Genomic DNA, 26180 nt, shown 5'->3' on the forward strand with positions numbered 1-26180 from the left:
TTTCAAAACGGATGTAATTCCGCAAAAGTTGCGATGAAGCTTAATTTAAAAAATAAGGGTTAATTATAAGATAATATTAATCGAAGGTTTTGGGTGTTCTTCATTTGTTCATTTTGGGAATGTTTTTCATTTCGCTTTCTTTTTTTATTTGAACAGTTAGATGGTTTCCACATACGAAGAGTTGTTAAAGGAATCAAATGAGGAAGCAGTTGTAATCCATTCAAAGCCTAATTATGGTGTTAAATCAGAAACATGAATACACACACACACACACACACATGTATATATGGTTCACTGCAACCATATCAATCTAAAGCATAAGACATTTACAGCGAAACAGAGATGAAAATTAACTGATGAAAAGCAAAACTACACATTTGAGAGCTGCATTGCTTCAAAACTCTTATGTACAAAAACTGAAGCTTTTCAATACAATGCCCCCATGGATAAGAGAACCCAAAAGATGCAACAAATTTGATGAATAAGAAAAAACTCCTATGGAATGTACAATGGCCCCTCTACATGCAATGCACAACATTCTCAGGACACTACTCTCTGAAACCAAATACTAAATCAAAGCCGAAGCCGAATTATTGTTTGTGAATAAACTGTGCCCTGAACTGAACCAGTCGTTTCCAGGTTTCAAGCTCACCTCACTGTTTCCCTTTAGTTGATTGGGAAACTACAGTTTAAGTATCAAGTCCATTGGATTTTTTTAATTTGGCAACAAGAACCCACATATTTGCAAGTTCATTTTCTAGATAAGCTTCTCTTTGCTTTGATTCTTCAACCTTTCTTTGTAGCTCAGCTTCACGTTGATCCTTCTCTAGAAGAGCAGCTTCATACGAAAGTTCTCTCTCTTTGCTCATCGCCAGTTCTCTCTTTAAATAAGAGGATGATCCAACTTGGTCGTGTTGTTTGGTCAGACTCTCTCTTCGACCATTCCGTACTGTACTTGTTCGACGTTGTGTGGGAGGATTCTTTGCTGCAGCGAGTTCTGCCATTAGTCTCTCGTTTTTATTCATTAGTTTAGCAACTTCTTCTGACAATTCCTTAAGCTCCACAGCAGCGGCTGAGGCTAGCCCCTTGGCATATGAACTCTCCTCTGCCAGTTTATGGTTCTGCGACTCTAGCTGGTCTTTTGACTCAGTTAGTCCCACAACTTTGTGCTTCAGTTCCTCAATCTCGGTCACCTGATTGAGCAAAACAAGGAAATTAGCTTATACCATTTACTGTAATGAAAGTGAAATCAGTAAAAAGTAAACCCAGAATAAAACTGATGCTAGGCTAATCATAAATGCTAATGTCGCTGTGATGTATAATCTGGGAATAAAAACATAAGACGGCATATAGCGTCCTTGTATGTTTGCCGAGACACAGAGAAACAAGATGTAGACATATTCAATCATCAAAAAGGAGCAGAGCATGGGGACAAGTGAAAATGACTGAATTATGTGCGTTTGCATGACTTGGCCTTAATAAGATAGCAACACTCGAGTACGGTACCATATCAGCACCACATCTGAGCATGTAAAAGCACCTGTGTTTTTATAAGCAAATCTCTACTAATCTCTTTTGGTGCCGCAACTTCTTTGTCCATCTGCAGGCCATTCATTTTGATTTGTTGGGAATAGGAGGCTTTAGAATGGACATTGGGTGATTCTAGTGCATCAGATAGCTGCTGCTTTAAGGATGCAACTGTTTCTTGCAATCCTTCGCATTCACAAATCTGGTAAAAATGTGAAGTTAGAATGGAACCCCAGAAAGAGATGTTACTTGCAAGGCATGAGTGTGGGACAATTATTACTTAAAACCATAGGTTAAGTAGGTATATCTACCTTCCGGTTAAGCTGTTCTTGAATTATCCGATTGTCTGCAGCTTTAACCTGGAAACAGAATAATAGACTCATAAGAGAAAACCAGACAAAGCAAAGGGACAAAGGGAAAAAGGTTGAGGAATGTTTTAAAGAATTCTTTGCTGCCTCCAACTCCTGTAGTTCAACTTGGTCACTGAAGCAGGTTCTATAGATTCCTATACTATAAAATGTAGGAACTTGTGAGCTGAGTCCACAGTTAGGTTACTAGAACATTCTATAACCAAATTTAACGTGATTAACTCAACTGCCCTTACCATACAATACAGAGACTCATGCGAAGCATTTGAAACATATGTGGAAGCATACATTACCTCAAGTTCAAAGGATTTCTCATTTAATTGCGCCACCAATTCAGCAACAGTAGACTGTAGCATTTATAAAACAGAGTAAAGATGGAGTTGCAGGATGCAGCAAATGGCCTATGGAACCAATAACAAAAGCTGAACTTACTTGTGATATTTCTGATTTCTCCATATTGCTTGAAACCGTGATGGAATCAGCAATTTGCTTTTCTAGCAAAGCAATTCGTTCATTCTTTCCCCTGATTTCATCACTTATCCTTTTCATCTTGTCCTAGAAAAAATTAAAATAATAAAAATAATAAGTAAGAAGAAAGAAAGAACCAATATCCAGGGAGACTATAAAGCGAATAACACAGAAAGCATGATGCCAGTATTTACCTGAATCTGTTCATTCTGGGGGTTTCTTGCAGCCTCCTCAGACAATCGTTTTAAAGTGCTTGAATGAAGTGCTACCTCTCCAGACAAAATCTTCTGCTGCTCCCTTAGTAGATCTATCTGATCAACTGCTTTTAGGCTTGTCTGAAATAAATAAGGCATCAAATATACTTGCTGAATCATGCATGATACCAAAAAAAAGGGGAGATAACTGAGGTCAGAGCAAATTCTAAATACAACAGTGGTTAAAAAACATTTATGCAACAGTAAGGGTATGCTGTAAATTTGAAACGTTTAATTAAGTCAGCAGGAAAGAGATTAATCCAAGACTAACATGTGCAATAGAAAAAGAAATAAAAACAGTTGTGGAAACAAAATATATTTGCATACCAAAGGAGTCTCTTGTCCAAGGTAATCGTTCTCTGGAACTTCTCTATGCCGTCTAGCATCTGAGAGAAGATCCATGCATAGAGAACTTTCTGTAAACAAGGATTGGGAAAGCCTAGATTCCACATTGAATTTTTTACTTCCTGATTTAGGGGTTGAAGGGGTACTATTAGATTTATTTCCACTTGACTTATCACTGGCACTCATCATTGACTCCATACCACTATCACGTTTCTGCAGAGGAAACATAAATTAGTATAAGCTATTGAGGAAAGAGATCTACATCTATACATGCTTCATAAGAAACTATTCATGTAACTGAAACCAACTAGTAGGTGTTAATGCTTGCATGATGTTATTTAGTTTGCATGAACTATTTATCTTTAGCCCTTTATACCGAGCATCAATTGTGAAATTTTAAAAATAATAATAAGAAAAGAGCATTTGCTTCAAGCATCTAGACTAAGTTTTATTCTATCCATTTTCTAGTTAAGGTTTTTACCAATTTTTACATTTTTACCACAATTAAAGGATATATTGGTGTAGCAAAGTTCAGCAATAGAGAAGTGCAAAGCCACTGACCTTATAAGGCAAAAATAAATTATTAATAAAATAAACCTAAATGAGGAAAAGAATATTAAAGCCAAAAAAATGCAGCTAAGGCTTCTTTATAATCTTAATAAGCATATCAATAAAAATCATGAACTCTTGTTTAAAATGTTGACTATTGCAGTTTAATGCAGATCTCCCATGATAATAGATGGGAAACCACTGCCAACACTTGAAATTAATGAAACAAATGGCAACTTTTATCATTAGAGAAGTAAGACTCTTCCAAATAATTTTGTTTTGGTGTGTGCTGAGTTGCTGAAATGAATGTAAGATCAGATGGTGAGAAAATTTTCATCACTAATCTATCCTAGCTACTTTATCAAGAACCCCAAAGCTCATATTTTGAATATAAAACAATAAACATAAACATTAGGAGAACAGAGTACTAAAACAAACATACTCGGTGCTTAAGCCAGTTTAGCAAGCCATTCTTTCGGGCCTTTTTCTCCTCTTTCAATGTATCACATCCAGTTTCAGCATTCCCTTTGAGGGAAACATACAATTCAACATTCTCACCATCCAGAGTCATGTCCCGCCTTCGATGTGGTAGGTATGCAAGCTGTGCATTAGATATAAGTAAGTATAATTAGATACAATCAGATTAAGTCAAAGTGGAAGACTTAGTGTGTAAAATAACTCCCATCCATCAAGAAAAACATAAAGAATGGACATAGAAAGTAAATAAGATCAACAATCATACCTCTTCTTCTCCAAATGAATGTCTCCTCCTTGGCCCAGGGCGTTGCGGTAACCTTGATGATTGTGAAGCATTTGTGGAGACAAGAATCAATTTTGTCAATCGCTGTATTCTGCTCAATAAAGCTGCTTTTGCTTCTTCTTCCTGCTCCAACCTTGATTGCAGCTTGACTTGACCATCTTCTAGCTTTACAGATCATAACAAATGAATTGTCAAAGTCAAGATGTGATTCATCTTTCTTTTCCCCTTTGGGATAAAATTAGCAGCTATGATTCAAGAACTATTTTACATCAAATAAATTAATCTGACACCAGATGATTAAAATGAGACATGAAAATGATACATAAAAAACGTATGTTACTTTATTTAAAAGGGAAATGGAAAGGAGAAGTACAAAAAACATTTTAATAGAACACAAATTCAAGGTTCTTGTTCTTTAGGTTCACACCTTACGCCAGCAATATGCCAAGCATACTATTATCATATGTTTTTGAGTAGAAATCTAATGTAAATGAATCCAATTTAACGTGACAGGAGCCCATGAGATAACATCAATCTGGATTTTTTAATAAATAAATATCTTGAAGTTGTCTTTCCCCTATGATTTCACATCAGTATTCAATCTCAACTAAGCATCTTGTGTGCAGTGCCAAAAGAGTGGCAGGATAGGAAGGTCGGCAATTAAAAAGAAAATGGTTTTTCCCCATATTAAGGAAGTCACTATTTTCTCATTCTACCAAAAGCACCTATAATTGGTACTTTATTATCCCCAAGCGTGTATTCTATGGTCATCAAAAGATTCAAAGACTAGGAAGACTGCATTAGTAGAAATCCACAGATTGGCAACCTACAAAGAAGTTCAAAATGTTTAGCAACAACAAAAAAGTCATTTTATTGAAATCATGGAAAAGCCTGCTGAACAAAAACCATGTTGTAGAAGAAAAACCTTCTTTAATTTACATTGCCAACACCTGCTATTAGTTTGCAAAGAAAATCAGGTAAGCAGGGTCAGTACTTAGTTTATGGTAACCAGATCTATAATAAGCTTACAAGCCTCTCTAGAAAATACTTGAAGGCTCTGCATGGTATGATGAATAGAAAGGAGCGAGGACAGAAAATTTGTTAATCTAATGGTTAAGCTATAAAGTAGGAAAGTGGTATGGATCTTAACAAATTTTCCATCCTCACTCCTTTCAGTCCTTCATACAAACAAAGCCAAAAAGTGGGGTTCCAGCTAATGGGTCAAACATATTACTTTTTGCATCCTTGGAACTAGCTTAAAAGGATCAAATAACGTAGCAAAATCAAAATGACTGATTATTATGCAAAAGATTACTCAAAACACATAAAGCTATACTAACCAAATGGGTGATTATGTGCTAGGAACAATATGATCAATGGCTGACAAACCTTGGATGATATTTGACCGACAGAATAATCCATAATATAGCAATGAGTAGGTGAGGAGGACAACCAATATTAGACAAAACATAACTTCACAATCAACAAGCCCCACAAATAAATATTCACTACTGGTTAAGAAAGAAGAAGCACTGCTAAGATATGTCAAAACTTTAACCACAACTACTACAAGGAGTCAGTGTTTTGTACTACAGCCCATCTCTCTACAATCTCAAATCACATAGTTACATAAAAAGACAAATTTTAGCCCTGGAGTAGATTTATAGTTAGACCAAAATACAATCAAACATTAAAATTTCAGCTATTGTAGTCAAAACAGAACAAATGTACCTTCTGCTTTAGGAGTATAATATCATCTTCTCCAATATCATGTAGTTGAGGAATGGTTAGAATACCCCGCTTTAATTGTTCTAGCTCTTCCTTCAAAGCACGTATCTCATTTTGGTACTTTTTGATCAGTGATTTCTCATCAATAATCTGCATTTTTGATAAAGTAAATAACAAAAAAGAAAATCCTGATTAAGTATATTTGTTTGTGTGTGGTGTGTGCATCAAGTATAAACACCCATAGTGTACACACAGGCACGCAAAACAATTCATGCACACATATATATCCATATTAAGCACATACAATATGCCAACAACCCTTTAGCCCAGTGGCACAAATTTTGAGTGGCGTAAGAGTTGGGTTCAATCCCTAGCATAACCCCCTTCAATTATTAAAAAATATATACATACAATAGAAACAGATGCATACCTTGTTCTGTTCTGCTTGGATTTCAATGTGTTTAGCACGGTGGGCAAATTTCAATGTATTGTGTGTCTCTTCGCTATTACTTGATGAAGGAGTTACAGTGCAAATGAGCTGAAATTATGGACAGAAAAGAAACAAAAAAGAACACCAATAAGCAAGTATGACAAATTCATGGAAACAAATGGCATGAAATTTCTAATATCTTTTGTTAACATAGATATCTTTTTCAACAGAGGCATCCAATTATGCTTACAGATACACGCCCATGACCACTTAATGAAGACTGAAGCAGCCTGGTAAGCTTAGAATCCCTATATGGTATATGAGTGGCTCTCCCATCTGTTAATTTAGAAATAACCTACAATTTATCCCATAAGAGAGACATTTACGATAGTGTTGACAAATATATATAGGAAAAAAGAGAAAGTACTATTGCTCGACAAAGATCCAGTAAATGACATCTCTATGTCCTCACTTCTAACACGCAGTAAATTTCAGCTGTTATAAGAACAAAGCATGTGCTCTAAAATATCATGAGCGATTAACATACCACAAAATGTTAAAGAATACATCTCAGAACCACCCATATCCGATTAAAAACTTAAAAATGTAAGACAATAAAAAATTTTAGCTCAGTCATGTAGCGTCTTATATTTGTATGTCTAATGGTCTAAGTACCATAAAAAAACACAGAACACAGGAAAGGTACTTGACACAGAAGCATGAGTTTATCCATGATGAGTTTGAAAATTGTGCTTCTTACAAACTTGTCTTAACAATTTAAGAAACCAACATCTCAGCAAGCATATTTTGGTAGAAGAAATTTAAAATCAAACCATACATTATACTAGTTTCAGACAACAGCTACACTAGTAACATAAGAAAAACACTTTTGGTGTATCCCTTCAAAATTTAACAATATTTTGAGAAAGAAAAAGATAACAGGCATGACAAAAAATATTAAATAGGAAGTTTGTTCGATGTTACTCTGCTCTGTAATTGCATAAATTCTCTCCAAATGCTTTGTTAAAGTTACCATATAGTTAAATAACCTAACTGTATACACAGACAGCCAGAGGCAAATCTAGTGAGTTTATCCATGATGTGTTTGAAAATTGTGCTTCTTACAAACTTGTTTTAACAATTTAAGAAACCAACATCTCAGCAAGTATATTTTGGCAAAAGAAATTTAAAATCATACCATACATTAGTTTCAGTCAACAGCTACACTATTAACATAATAAAAACACTTTTGGTGTATCCCTTTAAAATTTAACAATATTTTGAGCAGGAAAAAGATTAACAGGCATGACAAAAAATATTAAATAGGAAGTTTGTTTGATGTTACTCTGCTTTGTAATTGCATATATTCTCCCCAAATGCTTTGTTAAAGTTATCATATAGTTAAATAACCTAACTGTATTCACAGACAGTCAGAGGTGAATCTAGGGGGCAGGCAAGGGCCTTGTGCCCCTCCCCCCCTCAAATGGGAGAATCGGAATTCAGCCCCTCTCATAAATGATTAAATTATAAGTTAATATATGGTTAAATTGCACTTTGCCCCCCCTCAAAAATGAAAAAATTCTATCTAGTCCCTTCAATAATGATAAAATTAAATTTTGATCCCTTAAAAATTTATAATTCAATTCCGTGCCCCCCCTCCCCCCCAAAAAATTTTATGGATTCGCCCCTGCAGACGGTGATCTCACAGACACCAGAAATGATGAACTACATATGATCCAACTATTGAGTTAGAGATTAAAGAGAAAACTGAATGAATAAACAATTCAATTTAGACTATGACCAGAAAAGAACAATAAATTAGGGCTCACAGTTCCTAGAGTTAGCAAGCTTTTGTTGATATAAGACCCTTCTTTTCGCCTAATGCCTGTTGTTTCAACCTTCGAGCTCTCAGAACCTGCCAGATCGATGAGATTCTGCATGTATGCATAAAAGAAGGAAAAAGTAAAATGTTTTAATCAACAGTGTGATAAGTCAACACTAAAATCTTTAGCTCCTTCCAAAATAGAAAATAGGATAAACATATCTAAATAAAATAAAAAACAAGACAAAACTCGAAATAGAAAGAAGTAACAAGAAATAACTGAAATGGCTCCCAGAACTAAGGCTGTAGAAATTACCAGCTGTGATAGATTTACTGCTTCACCTTCACTATTTTCACCATACAGGCTGCTCTCTATTGTCTGTAGACAAGGTAGTCATAGGAACTATATTCAGTTGTGGCAGTGAATTTGTGAACATGTCAATGATCATCAATTACTCACATACACCATCCAAAATCAGAACAATAGCAAAAATGATTAACATCATATAACATATCCACACTTCAAAATAGGAGTTAACATTTTTTCTCACAAATTCTTAGATGAAAAGATTGCAATTAATACCACTTAAAATAGTGTCTGAAAACATCTTTTTTCACTTAAAAGTGTTAAAACTAGAAAACGGGGAACAAGGAACTTCTAAAGGACGCAGAGTAACAGTGAAATACCAATGTAAAAATTGTATGGCTCCTGCTGCTGAGTAGATTGAAATTTGTTGATCCAACATGTCTGTGCTCTGTTTAAAAAGAACGAAATCTAATCACATAGCTTGAAAAAAGTTCCATTACAGCTAGCAGAAGGAAAGGCACTGGCCCAAATAACAAACATTAACAAGAGGTGCAATGAAGAGGACAGCCACAGACATATACATATCTACATCAACAAATGATGTGCATGAGCCCCCTATTGTCTGTGCCAGGAAACTATTTAGTCATTTATCCAGCTCAAAAATTCATAGATAAGATTAGTTTTGATAAGGCACATCATCTGAAGCTAGGGTTCAAAAGGCTCTAAACAGTCTTGAGTTCTATCTGATCTGGATATAGCAAAACATGCCAGCATGCTTTACCTTCTCCAGCTGCTATAAGTGAGAGGGCGTGAGCAGGGGATAGTACAACTTCTTCCTTTATTCCTTCAACAAAGGTTCCCTAAAGCCATAAACCAAGCAATAGATAAATAATACACTTTCAAACATGCTAAAAAACACTAGGCACCCATATTAACAGCAAAATTGCATACACCAATAACAATCTATTCATAAGAGGAATATATTATATTATGAGAAAATACCAAAAATATCCAAGATAAAAGAAATGGAAACTCATGCAGAATTTAAGAGAAGGCACAAACAGCAAACTCCTTAACGCACAAATGGCAAGAAGCCACTAGGCAACTTTATAGATGTGTACTTGCTACATTATCATTCTGAAACATTATGATACTAAGCTAAAATTATGTGGTCATAAACTATAGTTGGCCTCATTTGGATGTTGAAACATTATCATGCCAAAAGCTCAGCATGAATCTCCAATTAACATAATTTCCACATTCACTGAAGTCAATCTAAGTAGATATTGAAGCGTTATAAGGTAAAGAATGACATAGAAACCATATCAAACAACTGAACAAGGATATCATAACCAATAAAAGGTACCTGAGCATCTTCTCTAATTCTCAAATTTTGTCCTGCTGGATTTAATAAGTCATTAACAACCTGAAAAGATAAAAACCTTGAGAATAGTGATGTTGCATAAAAGCCAATGCAGATTTGAAGATAGTTTACCTAAGTTGTCAAGGGAAAAGGAAGTCTGTCAAGACAGAGGAAAGAATATCAGGCTAATAGCTAAGGAAAAAAGTGGAAGAAATTCACCTCATTATAGATCTCCAGGTATGAAACACGAAGAAGAAACTCCCGGCTTGGTGTCTACAGCATAAGTTGCCCATTACCATCCATAAAAAGGAACAAGAAATAGAAGTTAAATAAGTCAACATCTCATATGGTACCTCCTGAATAATACTAAAAGCATCCTTCACTGCTAATGGTATAATTCCAGGTGACCTCTGATCACCCTGCCATTTCAGCAATCAGATGAAATTAAGCATGTTACTTGTATTCTAAATTAGAAATGCACGGTCTTGAAGTTTTAAAGATTTTGCAGTTGCTCCATAAGGAAACATGAGTATTTGTCAAAGAAATTCCATAGCTGCAGAAATATTTGATAGATATGATGATGCAGGATAGTAAATACCCTTAATATAACATAATCATTATCCTCGAATGCATCAAGGTTAATATAAAATGTTTCCAATTGATAGTTCTCAATTAATCATGGTTACCACTTCTCTGAAAATATAATTTGCAAAGGTTGAAATAAGTAGCTAGGCTCAACTGTTGAAACAAATCAAATTTATGAGATACTAACGGACAAAGAACAGGAATTGCTGCTTTAGTTACAGATAGTTGTAAGCATGTCACAGAGGAAGATAAATAAAATAGATTTTACTTAAGGGAGCAGTTTCAACACTTGATCACTAACTTATAAGGTTATATAAAGGAGTCCACAACCCTTCAGAATGAACCATGTAATAGACTTCTCAGAAAACAGAATTTGCAAAAATAGAAACAAAAGGTAGCTAGGCTCTAGTGTGGAAGCAATGACACTAGTAGAAGAGCAAGATATTGTTGGTTTAATTCAAAAAATTGCTGCAATGACCCCTTCTTGCTCCTGTATCCAAAAGCAACTAAGTATTACCCAATTCTCTACTACAAGGTTAGAGTAATTAATAAATCAATTCTTCATTGACACGTGATAACAAAAACAGCCAAACATTTGGTCAGGAGAATGCAAATGAAAAACCAACATAAAATAAAATTATAAATATGAAATTAAAATAGGATAGACCGTCCTGGAATCCACAATAAGCAGACAAGATAAGGAAATGATGTAGAAAATTATTTAGTCTTACATGCATCGTGTGAGTCTTCCCACTGCTTGTCATGCCATAAGCAAAAATGGTGCCTGCAAACAGAATTTAACACCATAGCGGTAAGCTATATAAACAGAAATGCTTCAAAAAAAATACAAATTAAAAGCCATAACTTTGGTTTCAATCCATCAGCTTCTAACACAACCCTGTGAGTACCTCCATTTGGAGAAGGCAAGGTGGCTTCTAACTTAAAATAGTAGTTGCCAAGGAAGCTCACAATACCAGATACCTTGGCAAAAAATCTATTGGTACCAGAAATATCAAACTGACATTTCTAAAGTTAAACTACAGAGTGATTACAGGGTACAGTGCTGAAATAGGGCGAAATAACAACTAGGCCTCAATCCAGTGCTCTGAACATGATAAAACAGTAGTCACCAGCAAATGACATGCACCAGCACTCTGAAAACCTTACACTCTAAAAGCCTAAACAAATCAACTTATATGCCTAAGTCGCCAGAATCATTCTTGCTTAGTTGGAAGCCTTGCAAATACCTCACATCTTGTTAAGTTTCTGAATCTGAAAGAGTCACCAAAAAGGCAGGTCCAAAGCCAGCAACAGCCTTGCCTAGTCTAATTTCTGATGGATAAGTACATGCAAGCAATTTGTAACATTCATATGCTATCAGCCAATGTTGCATGAAAATAGCAAAACTAGTAAATTTCAAAGCCTTAACATTAGCTTAACATGTGGCTATCAACTAGATTAACTTTTTTCTGGGCCTTTTGATTATTCAAAAATGATGAATTCCCTTTCCTATCTAGAAAAGTAAAGAATCATCAAGAAAACAAGGACACTGTACTCCATCAGATATAAAATTCAAGCAATTGTTGCATGATTAAGAGGCCATGTTTGCTAAGAAGAGGTATCTTTACAAAATACCGTTGATGCCTTCCATGGCCCCACTGACAACATGCTGAGCAGCAACATCATAGACCTGGCGTGTTGTAGTTGTAGGGCCAAACACTCGATCTAGGAACACATAAATTAAGTGAGATGTAGAATGATTTAAAAGAAAAAAATTGACCAAAAGAAGAAAAAGGTAACTAGATATTATGTATACTTCATGCCAATGGGTCAGATGCCTAAGATAAAAATGACAGAAAAAGTAAATTTTTCTTAATTTTATATACAACTCAAACAGCACATACTTCACAAACTTCATACAGCAACACAGCGCTATTTCACACATACGCATAAACCTTAGCTGAAACATGTTTCAATACGTAATAAAAAAAATGAAACAAAAACGTGTCCAAGAAAAGAATATCAAGTTCACATGTAAATCATCGAGGGAATTGACATTAAGGAAATAAGGGTTAAAGAATAAAACGGTTTTAGGGGTTACAAGCAACCTAAAGACCTACACCAATGTTATAAATATATATATGGTTTAAATTTCTCCAGCTCTTTGGCACTGGAAATTCCTCAACATAATTTTATTAGTTTTCATTAGTCGGTGTTTAGTGGATGTAACTGAGTAAAACCTAAAGGTTTCTTCAATCAAGTGCATCAGGATCATTCAAATTCTTTACAGAAGAAAAAATATTCGGTTGAAGAGTCTACAAAACTAACCATATGCATATGCTGTAGTCTGATTATGTTCATTTCTCACAATAGTCTCTCCATCTGCATACCAAGCAATCTCCTCCCCTTGACGAAGTTCTCTAGGACTACATCCAAAGACGCCAATCAAAGCCGTCATCAAACAGATACATGAAACAGAATACTGAAACAGAGGTGAGGAAAGCAAAAGGTAAATGCCTGAGAGGACGGAACCGAACGGTGACAGTAACGTTTTCTTTGGATCGGTCGGCATCCGCGTGCAAATTGGCAGAGTAAATATATTGTAGCTTGCTTCGAGCCGATGAAGATGCCGGTGAGCTCTGCCCATCGATAGATATTTCTGGGAATTGTTTGGATGACGAAGTTGTGGAAGACGAAGGCGAATTTACAGCTTTTGAGTTGCTTAAACCTGATTTCTTCGGTTTCGACTCTCTTCTCGAGGACATTTTCACCTCACCAAAAAAAAAATCACTGTCTTCTACACCCAAGGAAAAAAAATCAATGAGGAAAGTAACTCGAAAGTGGAAAACATAAAATTCTTTTTTTTTTTTTGTAAGTAGAAAGTAGTTGCCGAAATAGCTACATTGTGACAAAATTGATTTCCAGAAATAGAACTTTGAATTGCTTCAAAGTTCTCAAGTTTCAAACATTGCAGTCAATTTTATAGATAACTAAGTTACTTTTTATAATGCGAAAAAAAAATTCAACTTCTTTTACTTTTATATCTTCACTTTTCTCACCAATCAATCACAAAAACATGAGGAGTGAAAGGGGGAAAATGAAAGTAAAGCAAATAAAACCCATTTTTGTTTTTCCCTCAAAACATCACCTCTTTAATCCAAACAAAATGACGAAAAGAAAGCTCACCTTGGCAGTATCAGAGAAACATTGTGGATAACAAAAGAAGAGAGTTTTTATAGATCAAAAAGTTGAAAAAAAAATGAACTTTTTTGCTTGCCTTGGAAGCGATGCCTTTCAAAGGCATCAAGGTTTGCAAGAGCATTTTTCAGTCTTCTTCTCTTTTAACAAAATTTTCAGTCTTCCAACCAAACCATTCCGCAGTGTTAAAAGATTTTGATTGGACCCCATTCGACACGTTGAATTAAAAGTTGATCCATTTGTTACATTTACACGTCTAGAGATGGAAATAGGCGCGATACCAAAGTAATCCATCTCACTCTACTTTCGGTAAATGAGTTCATCTTTAGGAATAACTTTTTTCCACTAAAATTTGATTCCATTGGAAAAATTTTTATAAACATTTTAAATTTTGAATTAAATATTTTAAGATATTCAGATTAATTTAAATAAAAAAAAAATTTATTTAACTCTAATATGAATTATATTATGTGGTTTTGATAAATATTTATCCATTAAGTTAAAAGCTAAAACTATTATATTATTTATCTAGTTAAAAATTATTATATTTCGTCTACTAATTAAATCATCAATGCATATAAATACAACATTGAGTATTGTTAAATATGACTATTATTTTCTGTCAAATTTGAAAGATAATCTTTCAATTAAACTCGGCTTACTTGTTTCAATCAAACACTGATTAGTTTAGATTATTTTATTATTATTTGACCTATGAATTTAGCCTATAAATAGGCTCTTTTACAACCTTAGAAAAATACACCTTTAGAGATTAGAACTCATAACACATTTAGAAAATTTTGTGTTTACGTTTTGAGGGTTTTTTATTTTTGGGTTTTCGGGGTTTAGTCTTTATCTCCATCTTTTGTACTCTTCATTCTTTTGTCATTATAGTAAAATTATCTTTGCCCGTGATTTTCTATCCTCTTTGGAGGAGTTTTTCCACGTTAAATTTGTGTGTTCAATTTCTTAATTTATTCCGCTATTTTTCTTGTTCGTTGCTTAATCGGGTCAATCCTAACAAGTATAAATAATAGAATTCGTTAACTTAACTTGATTTCACTCGAAATTTTTTAATTTGATTCGAGAAAATTTCAAATGGAGTTCGGTTACTAAAATAAGATTTGTCAACTCGATTAACTCAAAAAAATTTTACTTGATTGACTCAACTCAATCGAATGTTATCCTTAATACTAACAATTAGAATATATCTTTCTTTTTTACTCAAAAAAAATTAAATTAATTTCTATATATTATATTAGAGAATAAATTAATGTTTGTTAAAATTTTAATCCATTTTTATTATTAAAATTTTCCTTTATTAGTATTAAAAACTTGTCCTTGTACACTAGCATGACGTACATGTGGCATGCCATATGTTATTGTTTGGTTATTGTTTCAAGCATGACACTTTTTAATAGTATAACAAGATGAAAATTTTAAAAGAAATGATTGACTTGCTCTTTAATCTAATGCACAGGTCTAATGCATATGGACTAATTTACCCATTTTTTTAGTAAAGGAGGCAAAATGCAATTTGACTTTTAGTATAAAGGCTTCTATAATACTTTTACCCTTCTTACACCGATGATGACAATACCTCACATGTAAATGGAGGCTGTTTAGGTGGTACATTACACTCTAATATGCTTTGTGGTGTATAGTCATACATTGATCATAATGGTCAAACAAATTATCGATCTTCTTTAAAATGCTCGTGGTTTAGGTATTGGCTAAAATGTTGGTTATCCCAAGGCTAAACCAATGGGCATAAATCATCCCATCAGCCATTGCTTTAGTATACATAGCCTCTTCAGCTTCCTTTTGAATCATTTATTCATGCATACCTACAAACTAAAAGTAAATATGGTAGTTGATAATGCCCTTCGCTTGTAAATAATCTTCATTTTTCTTTTCCTTTGCAAACATCCATTTGATTAAGAATCAATTCCCTTACATTGATCCTTCTGTCGAGCAAAATATAATACAAAAGAACAACCCTAGCTCGAGTAGCTTTTATCAGATGCATAGAAGGTTTTAATCTAACAGAGAGAAAATACATCCACATCTTAGCCAATGCAATCATGCTCGATTGTTTAAGAGATAGTGGTTTACCTTAATCCAAGGTAGTCCTTCTCTCTCTACCTTCTATAAAGTAGTTAATTATTGCTTCATAATAAATATTTTCCTCATCTATTTAACTATAATCATCATTTACCATGTTATGTGTTCAAAGAAAACCATTTATCAAACTTATTTTGATTATATTACACAACATTTCTATGATCTTATTTTGATTTTAGCGTTAGGAGAAACAAACTTATGTTGACCAAATGATAATTGACCATCACACTTAATTATCTTTTGTTTCTTTGTTATAAGACTCTTCTTTGATGCCATAAGTGATCTTTAAAAAATATTATCAACCAAGTAAATATTTCTCAAAATCAACTATTAATAAGTACACAACAATACTCTTTTCTCAAGAAAAAGAAATGCAAGAATATTACCAATTGAGCAAATACCGATAATATTCTTTCACCAACAAGGGTAATTTTGATCAAATGATAATCGAGTATATTGCACTCAATGTCATTTGTTTCTTTTTTATAAGGCCTTTTTTTGATGCCTTAAATGAGCATTAATAAATCTCATCAATCAAGTAAATATTTCCCCAAATCAACAATTACAAGTACACAACAATATTCGTTTCTTTTAAAAAAAATGAAGAATCTTACCAATGGAAACAAATACCCATAATCATTTTGCACCAACAAAGGTAATTTGATCAAATGGTAATTAAGTATCGCACTCAGTCCTCTTTTGTTTCTTTCTTATAAAGCTCTTCTTTGATGCCATAAGTAATAATTAATTAATTGTTAGAGTTGCGTGACCTAAATTCCTGTTCTTTGATGCCATAAGATGTTTTAACCCTACTGCATTACTTCTATTTGACTTTGATTAGAATAAGGTTTTAAACCTATAAAGAGACGTAATCGTCTCTCTTCTTGTATCATTCGAATTCGACATAGTGAATTTTCTTTTCCTCTGCCCGTGGTTTTTCCCGAAAAGGTTTCCACGTAAATTTTGTGTGTTCTATTTTTCTTTCTTTTCTTTGCGATATATTACCATTATCGACATTCAATTTCTCACATAAATCTTATCAATCAAGTAAAGTAAATATTTGCAACTGAAAGTTCCTTGAATTTGTCTAATAGTTGCACATTCAACTAAAGTAACACATGGAAAAGTAAAATAAAAAAGATAGATACAGAAGTTAGTTATGCAGTTTGAAAGCTTTTCTACATTTGCAGTGCTTTGTTCTTAGAGTAAATCACTATTAATATACAATACAATATGTAATAAGTTCAACTCCTTCACAAAGTTGTAACTTCACTCAAATACATCAACTAAATCACTCTCCCTCAGACAAAGAACATGTTGCATATCTTCCATTGTGGCTATACAGGGGATCCGATTACTCATAATAGGAATATCATCCCCTTGTCTCTTTATTTTTCCCTTACTACATATTATGGACAAACATATCATGAATATAATGAAAGCACAAAAAATGGCAAACAAAAGATATTAAAAAGATAATAAAAATGAAGCAAAAACTTACCAAATGACTTTTTCTTTGACAAATTTCTAAAGCAAAGAGAACAAACTTGAGAAAAAGGGCACTTAAAGAACAAAAAATATTCAAGAAAGACAAAAGCAAAGTTTCTTATAAGGAACCCTAAGTCTCTTATTTATAAATGAGGAAGCAATAAGATAACAAAACAACAAAAGGGAAAACGACCTTATGAACAACGTTATGGTTGGCTAATCAAATAGTGCTATATCAAAAGTGGACAATCATTTCCGTTAAAGGTGCCATTTTGAAATTTCGAAAATATTGTACAATTAATTATTAAACCTCAAAAAAGGTATCCCAAATGATAAACAACCTTCACAAAAAATAAATAGTACCCCTTCACTATAAAATCATAGTCTCAGAAAAGCTCACTTTATAAACTTCTCCTCTTCGACTTAGAAGCAACTACTATACCTCTACGTCTGGACACCTCCTATGACCTAATCACCCTACGCCATAAAGGATATAAATGTGGAAGGGGCATCGTCATGATGCCATCAAGGACAAACATCACATTAAATCTAATCTCATTTAATGATTCTCACTTCCCAAACACACCAATATTTAAAATGGTCACATTCGACCCATGCCCTAATCTCGGCCAAAGATTAAACTGTACAGAAAGGTAATCATGAGATAAGGGGCATACTTTAGGCCCTCATTAATGAGTGTTCATCATATCTATATTTTTATGCCCTTTTTACTTAGTTTTTGGTTGATTCTTTATAACACTTTATACTCGACTCGATTGTTGCGTCTAAGCTACAAGATGTCACATTCGTTGCCAGAGCTTTTAGTCTCTAATATACAAAATCAACAATTAAGCATTACATTTTATTCCTATTGAAATTTCATGACAATTTTACATTTTTATTCAATTTAGTCCCTAATGTATGAAATTAACAATTAAGCTTTACAATTTAGTTATTTTCTCAAACTAAGCTTAAAATCTATCAATTTCACACCTAATTCTTGAAGAAATCAACAATGGAAACTTTCTAAAACTTTAACAATTGATCAAATTGATACTTGGGCTAACTAAACTAAGTTCCCATGACAAAAAAATCTATAAAAATTACATGAAAAAAGCTTTGCTACCTTAGTATATTTTAGATGATCGAATGATAGCTAGAACAAAAATGGAGTTTCTTTCTTTCTTTCTTTTTCTATTTAGTGTACGGTGGAAAAAGATTGATGTTTTCATCTTTCTTCCCACTTATTAACTATATATATTATAATTAACATTTACTTAAGTTAATTAATTAAATTTATATTTATTTATTAATTTAAATTTTAACTATTTAATAGTCATCATCATCATTACCTACTATTAACATAAAGAACAATGGTTTAGTGTCACGAGCCAAAGTGCAAAGCCCGTGACCATGGCACAAGATGCACCCATGGAGGTCTATCAATTAGATGGGGATCATTTAGCCCACGAGAACTGACCTGATTCAAAGAATTGTTGGAGAAGCCTGTGAGATTAAAGCTTGGGTGGCCCAATGATGAAGATATGGCAACATAGGCTATCTTGGTAAATATGGGAACTAATATTAGAAGATTGATAAGAATCATATCTTGTAAAGATTATATTAGATTTGATATTATGTAATATTGTAAATCCCTAAAATCAAGGGATATGCTAATCTCATCTGTCGATGAAATTTAATCTAGACTGTAGGTTTTAGGGGAGCTCAACTATAAATAGAGAGCCTCCCCTTACTTGTAAATCATCCATTGTAACTTGAATTTTAAGAGTAATAGAATTCTTGGAGAGCATTTACTCAAACACCTCTCGTGCATTCTTTCTGTGGCTTTCTGTTGTTCTTTTATAGCTTCTTTTGGCACAATTGCTTCCGCTATACAAATTGGTGCCTTGGAGGAATTCTAAAGAAATCCTCACTTGTGGTGTTTAGGCTGACTTAAACAAGTTTAGAATGAATGGATTGTCTAAGGCCACACGGATCGTGAGACAAAAGATCTAGCCCCATGACATTAGTAACTATTTAAGTTCTTTGGATAATTGTTATCTAAATCCTCAAGTCTGTTCCTAATTAAAACTCTATAGTGATTGGATTTTTATAATTTAGTATCTGGGTCTTAGTTAATCACATTTTTGGCTAAACTAATTAACTGAATTTCAATTCATCTATACACTAGCTCTGTAAATATCTCTATTTAATATTTACAGACTCAGTATACAAAAACAAAGTTTTGAAACTATAATTTTCGACACCACTGAATTTCGAGTTGTTACTTTCTTAAATAAAAAGTTATGCATTTAGAGTTGTTTAGCGTAATTTTCATATTTTGCATCATATTTATATTTTATAAAATTTTAGTAGTTTTTAGGTTTATTTTATATGTTTTTATTTAATTAAAATTTTATAAGCGTTATACGGCTCTTTAGTAGCTTAAGATATAGGCTCGAGCCCAAACGAAGGCAAAACAAGAGAAAAAACTATCGTAACGAAGGAAATGTGTATTGCAGCATGCTATTTTCCAAGCCATGGTGTGCTAGAGCTCAAATTGTGTATGCCACTATACCAAGCCCTCCCACTTTCATATTTTAGCGATAATTTGAGCTATAGATGTCCTTTTTGGGACCATAATATACTAGAAAATAGGTAATTTCGTGCTCTACATGTCTGTGCTAGAATTCAGCCCAAATTGCACACTAAGGGGTCTGAAAACGGCCTTAAAGTCTGATGGGGAAAAGCAAAAAAAAAAAGAAGAAAGAATTCTCTCATTAATTAAAGGGGTTTTTAGATATTTATGATACTTCACACCCAAGTATAAGTTGTAAGCCTAAGAAAGCCTGCTAAACACTTATAAATAGGATAGTTTAGGTTAGTTTTTGGAGGATTGATTAATTGCATTACTTTCTTTTTAGGCTTTTTAGTTTTTAAGTCGTCAAAACTCTTTTGTTTTCTATTTATCTTTTTGTTTCTTTCCAAGAGTGATTGCTTAGAGAATTGTTTGTGGAGATTCAATCAACCCATGGATTCGATTATTGAAGATCCTTGCACTTCAATTGAACAAGATTTCTTTTTCTTTTTTTTTAATGTATTCCTTTGTGCTTATTATGTTATTGTTTATCTTTTGCCTTGTTTTGAACTTCATGATGTGTTAATTCTTTTTAAATGGTTGAGAAATTGTATATTAACGGATTAGTAATTAGAATAGGTTGAAGATAGGTTTAGATTATAACTAGATTAATTGCTCTATTCGTTCTTCATAATTAACCTAAGTGACAGTTAGGTTGAATAATAATATGGGGGAGAGTTAAACAACGAGAGTGTTTGCTTAACCCTAGTGATCTAGTTAAATAGTTATCTAAATCCGCTTATATATGCATCAACTATCTAGAGTGCCTATAATATATACACTAACTTAGACAGTGAGGGTTCTCTTAACCGGTGTAAGTTATACACCAACACAGATGCCTGCATTTTAAGATCATCTTAGTTATAAACTCTAAGTCCCTTTAATAACTAAAATAGATTATTAAATCCCAATAACCGAAGATTTCTTAATATTGCTTTTTTGCAATTGTTCATAGCAATTACTTGCGAGTTTTATTGTTATCATTAGTTAGATTTGTTTTAATATTATTCTTCTTTTATCTATTTAGCTAATCTTGTTAATATTTGAAATTTTTATTTAGTTATTTAACTAATTAATTAGAGTTTTATATTTTTTGGTTACTAATCTCTCTTAGGCTTAAGTCTCGGATTACTTTTTTCAACGAAAATATTTCGTTATAATTTATTACTGGACAATGATCTCATATATTAGCGAGTCATAAAGGAAGTGGCAAAAGAATCTTTTTAGCTAAAAATATTTATTTTATTGTTGTTTATTTATATACATATTGCTAATGATCACTCTTCCATCTATAAGTACCTAATCCTTCAAGAAAAATGAGATAAGCAAGAACAAATGACGAAAACTTAGCTCGAGTGTAACCTTGACCTTCTAAAACCATTGAGTATAGTAACTCTCCACACCATCTATGTTGTGAATTGCTCCCATTTTAATGGCTATCCATACCTCATACAATGTGAATTACCCTCATTGTATTATTCGACATCTTGTGATACTTAATTGATATAATAAAAATAAGATGAATATTTATTTATTGTTATTTATCGTTATAATAAAAATATTTATTTTATTGATATTTATTTATAAACATTTTGCTCGCAATCACTTCTCCACCTATAAATACTTCATCCTCTAAAAATAAATGGGCTAAACAAAAAGAAAGTACGAAAGCTTAGCTCGAGTATAACCTCGACCTTCTAAAACCACCAAATCTAGCGACTCTTCACACCATCTATAGTGTGAACCGCTCCCATTTTGGCGGCTCTCTACACCTCGTATGATATGAACTACCCCCATTGTATTATTCGACATCTTGTGTAACTTAATTGTTATAATAATAAAAAAGATGAATATTTGATACATTGTCGGGGTATAAATCTCATGCACTATCAATTAATAATAAGATGTCACATTGTCATTGGTGTAAACTAAAATAAAAATCAAAAGGCTTTAAAATAAATTTAATTTAAAATTGAATATTAATCATACTTATTAAACATAAAAATTTTAAAAAAATCAAATCCAAAATTTGAAGCCCTAAACCCAACATCAAAAAAGTAAAACCTTAAACCTAAAATTTGAAACTCAAAACTTAAAATCCAAAACTTAAAAAAGAGGTAAAATAATTATACTTAATATTTAATTATATTTAAATAAAGTTAATAGTATTTATTTTCTAGAGCTTTAATTTTTTTTATACTAATAATCACTAATGATGTATTATTTTATTAGTAACAAGTGGCAGAGCCACATCAACTATTGTGGGGTCAATTACATATAATTTCTTTAAAAGATTATAAAATTGGTGTATTGACCCAACAGAATATTTGAAAAATAGTCTAAAATTTTTTTATAAAAATAATTAATTTATTAAAACATTTATTTTATATGAAAATAAATGGATATCTCTCTGCACACTAAAACCCCAAAATCCATATTTTTTTTTTCTTCAAAAATTCATTATTTTTCTCTCAAATTGCGTTCATTTTCTCATACTCTCTAAATCTTTTACAAGATAGGTATTCAATCTTTCGATACTTTCAAATGAGTCTATCAAACTTGGTAACAAATTTTTTTCTCTTTTCAAGCTTTATTGATTAATCTCTAGAAAATTAAGATTTTAATTTTTCTTGTGATGATTAGGATTATTATGAAAGATTTAGTTTTTTTATTTATCAAATGATTTTGGGATATTGATTTGTATGAGATTCAAAACATTGTAATTGAGTATAATTTTTAGAGATTGATTAATACAAATCCTTAAAAAAAATTAGGATTGATTGTATTTATAATATTGGATTTCTTGAATATTGAAAAGAAATTTAGCATTTTTAATTAGAATTTGTTGTTGCTAGTGTAATTACTGTGAATTTTGTATTTGAAAATTTGATATATTGATTTCTTATGATACCAAAAAGCACTTAAGTGTGATTTTTATTTTTACCACCAAAAATTACTAATTGTATGTTAGCTTCAAGAATACATTTATGTGTCTAAGGTTTAGATTTATTTGTTCTAAATATTTTAAAAAATATATTTTTTAAAAATCTACTAATAAAATGGAAAAAGAAAAATAATTAATACATTAATTTATATAACTTTTATAAACATTTTAATTTTTAAAAAGTTGACTCACAATCCAATTGTTTTTAACTTCACCCCGTTATTAATTAATGGTACACATTAAATATTAATCAGAAAAATATTATAAATTTATATAAAAATTTAATTCTATCTTGTCAGACACCTAACATCCATCTTAATCAAACAACCTTAATATGCAAAACATGCACACTCACATGACAACCATCATTCTAACTCTCAATTACCCTAAATATTATTTTTTATATAATTTTACATTCAATCGATTTAAAAAGAAAAAAGAAAAAAGAGAGTACATATTGCATATTTATATTATGTCACCAGTTTACTACCTTAAGACTGAGAAGCTACGTTTATTAATTTTTTTAAAAATATTCTTACATTCAAATAATAAATTATTGGTTTAATGTAAGATTAGTATATTAGTAATAAAAATCTTGAAAGTGAGTAATTAAGGATAATCAAGTATGACATTAATATCTTTCGTCAATTATACATAATTTTGATTGGTATGAAAATATATTTAGTCTTTGATATTTACATATTTTGTCATTTTGACATTAATTCTGATAAATTCAGCCTCAACGCTTACACAAATATTATGAGATAAATTTGTTAAATTAGGATAAATTGATAGAATGTGTAAATTCTGAGCGCTAATTTATTATTATATCAATTAAAATCATGTATAATTGATGAAAGACATTAACATCGTGATTAATTGTCTTTAGTTGCTCAATAGATATTAAATGAATTTCAATTTTTTTAAAAGAAACCAAATTAGTAGAATTAATTAATATAGGTTTTCATTTTGTGGTTACCAAACAACATTTGTTTTCTTAGCATATTTTAATTAAATTACTTTTATATAAGAAACCTTCAAATATTAATTTAATAGGCAGATTTTAAATCGTTTTCTTAGTGCTTGCTTCTTTAATCTTTTTCTTTACATTGACTTCTAATCAGAGTTAGAATGTCAATGTTAAACTTTTTACTAGATTTCACTCAATTCATTTTCCTAACTATCAAATTTCAAATCATTTAATAAATAAAGAAAAACTTGTCCCTTTTCAATCTCTCACCTAAAATAAATCACGTTGGCATAACATTTATATATATAGATTATCAAAATTTATTTTTCAAAAATAATATTTTTATTTTTATTTAAACTAGTTTAATAATGATACAAGCACCAACTAGTGTATAAAAATGAACAAAGTGGTAAGAGAAGGCCAGCAAATACACAGAAGTAAAAGACAAGGTAATGTGGTATTAGGACGTTATCAATTATTATGCAAATGTTTGATAGCAATTATTGAAATAAAACCATATATAATAATGTTTATATTTTGGAGAACAAGGCAGCTGCCATGACAGTATACAAGCCTGTAAGTTAAACCTACTGTAGCACTGGTTGGTTGGTTGAACTAACATGATAATAAAACCTTAATTTGCTTCCACCTACTGTCTTACAATCATTATTAATTATCACGTCTTTAATAACAATGGCTATTCTCTATTAAGTGTTTTTTCTTCTTTTTTTTTTCAAAATTGAAAAAGAAAACCTATTAAGGAAAATTGTAGATATATATGTTTCATACATTTTCAACATGGAGAAAAGCATCATCTGTTTTTTTTTATTATTAAAGAAACAAATAAGTGCAACTAAAACTTAGAAAACAAAACCAAATGACATCACAACATATTTTTAAAAAAAAACCTAAACAAAACCAATAGGGATGGACAACACCAATCTTCCATAGTTCCAGTCCAACAAACAAGCAGACATAGCAACTAAACTAATGACCCACAAAACATCTTTGTCCTCTTACAAAATTTTTGCACCATAATTTCTTAACAAATGTTTCGAAACCCCACTGCTTTACATTTTTCTTTAACCAATCCTAATAACTCTTTATAGAACAGTTATATCATCTTAGCGTATCAAATCATATTACGAAAATCAATTATTCATAATTCGATTTATCATTTAATTATTACATTTCTAACTATTTATTACAAATTCATATATTAGTATAATGATAAAATTAGACTTTTAATCCCTTTAAAAAAATTATTTATTTTTAGCTCCTAAAACAGTTTTTCTTGGCTTCGCCATTCAAACCTCCTATAGAGCTGCCTTTTTTTCTTAGGTGTAAAGCCGCCGACAACATTACCATGATAATTGAAGACACTATACAGTCTTCTCTAGTGAATGTTTCAAGGTATACTATTAACAAAGTTAGAGAAAATTTTAGTTGAAGGGATAGATCTAGATGCTATTGACGCATCATTACATGAAAGTATAAGGAATAGAGATATACAGTTGTTGATGTAGGGTTGTAGAAAGGAGAAAAATCTGAGGGATGTTGAAGGGAAGAAGGGGGTTTTGTTTTCTCTTGGTAAGTGGGAGTGTATATATACATGATCTCTAGACAGGTGATGATCAGCCAACACTCAATAGATGAGTTATAGGACTGTACTTGCACATGTGCTAAGATTCAATTCCTAAGCCATGTGTCTTCTCGCAAACCATCTTATCTGCATGATGATGTATCAATGTATTTTGCAAGCGTCAAATGGTACATGGTAAGGTTCCTTTTATTGAAGCAACGCAAAACGAGATGTAGGGTACATAAATCCCCCTTCAAGTTGAAGAGAATGTTATAAAGTCACCTTCTCCAACATTATATATATTATTTGAAAGGCTTGAGTTTACATCTAAATATAATTAAGCATGGTAATTTTTTTTTTTTTTTGGCAGTGGTTTGTTGTAAGGAAGGTGTGTTGAGTGTTTGTATAGATAATAGTTGGGCTAATGGAGCGTTGCACATGTGGCTGACAAGTGTTGGGGTTTTCAAAAAGTCACACGTGTGAGTACGAAAGGAGAGCGTTGCTTAGTTGTTTTTATGTCAGCTTTGAATTTATTGCTATGGACACGTGTCATTTTCTGATTAGCCGAATGAAACAACAGACGGGATGGTGGTGTTTGGGAAACGTTATGCAAAGGGTATAAATGGGTATGTGGGGCATTGAGAGAAAAAGTTCATTAGGCTTTTCTTGATAGGTTTTTTTTTTTTCTTTACTAATCTTTTCTGATGCATTTTTGCGTTGCTGAAGGATT

The 26180-nt window shown here is 32.0% G+C and overlaps 1 protein-coding gene across 8 annotated transcripts; it reads right to left on the bottom strand.

The window, feature by feature from the left end:
• Positions 1–357: 357 nt before the first annotated feature.
• LOC107889491 (kinesin-like protein KIN-7K, chloroplastic) lies at positions 358–13936 on the bottom strand. Of its 8 annotated transcripts, none has more exons than XM_016813933.2 (24): positions 13784–13936; positions 13024–13303; positions 12835–12932; positions 12142–12231; positions 11238–11290; positions 10275–10340; positions 10141–10194; positions 9925–9984; positions 9340–9418; positions 8939–9006; positions 8568–8630; positions 8259–8363; positions 6680–6784; positions 6430–6537; positions 6003–6149; positions 4254–4436; positions 3954–4112; positions 2945–3175; positions 2558–2698; positions 2328–2450; positions 2189–2242; positions 1839–1886; positions 1541–1729; positions 358–1193 (listed from the first exon to the last, which is right to left on the bottom strand). In XM_016813933.2, exons 2-24 carry the CDS (start codon positions 13269–13271, stop codon positions 690–692), a joined length of 2976 nt encoding a protein of 991 aa, XP_016669422.2. In that variant the 5' UTR covers positions 13272–13303; positions 13784–13936; the 3' UTR covers positions 358–689. The 8 variants fall into 8 exon arrangements, with proteins under 8 accessions (XP_016669422.2, XP_016669421.2, XP_016669420.2 ...); XM_016813932.2 differs by having other exon boundaries at positions 13024–13300; positions 13693–13873; XM_016813931.2 differs by having other exon boundaries at positions 13693–13869.
• Positions 13937–26180: the final 12244 nt, after the last annotated feature.

Source organism: Gossypium hirsutum, chromosome A09 (genome assembly GCF_007990345.1).
Source record: "Gossypium hirsutum isolate 1008001.06 chromosome A09, Gossypium_hirsutum_v2.1, whole genome shotgun sequence".
Classification (NCBI taxonomy): domain Eukaryota; kingdom Viridiplantae; phylum Streptophyta; class Magnoliopsida; order Malvales; family Malvaceae; genus Gossypium; species Gossypium hirsutum.

What these genes read in the sequence shown, in the direction of transcription:
- LOC107889491 (XM_016813933.2), bottom strand. Translation starts at nt 13,271, where the DNA reads ATGTCCTCGAGAAGAGAGTCGAAACCGAAGAAATCAGGTTTAAGCAAC. An exon ending in CTTTTAGTATTATTCAGGAG is followed by an intron (nt 10,195 to 10,274) that starts GTACCATATGAG and finishes CTTATGCTGTAG; the next exon opens with ACACCAAGCCGGGAGTTTCT. An exon ending in TTATACTCCTAAAGCAGAAG is followed by an intron (nt 4,437 to 6,002) that starts GTACATTTGTTC and finishes TGATCTGTAAAG; the next exon opens with CTAGAAGATGGTCAAGTCAA.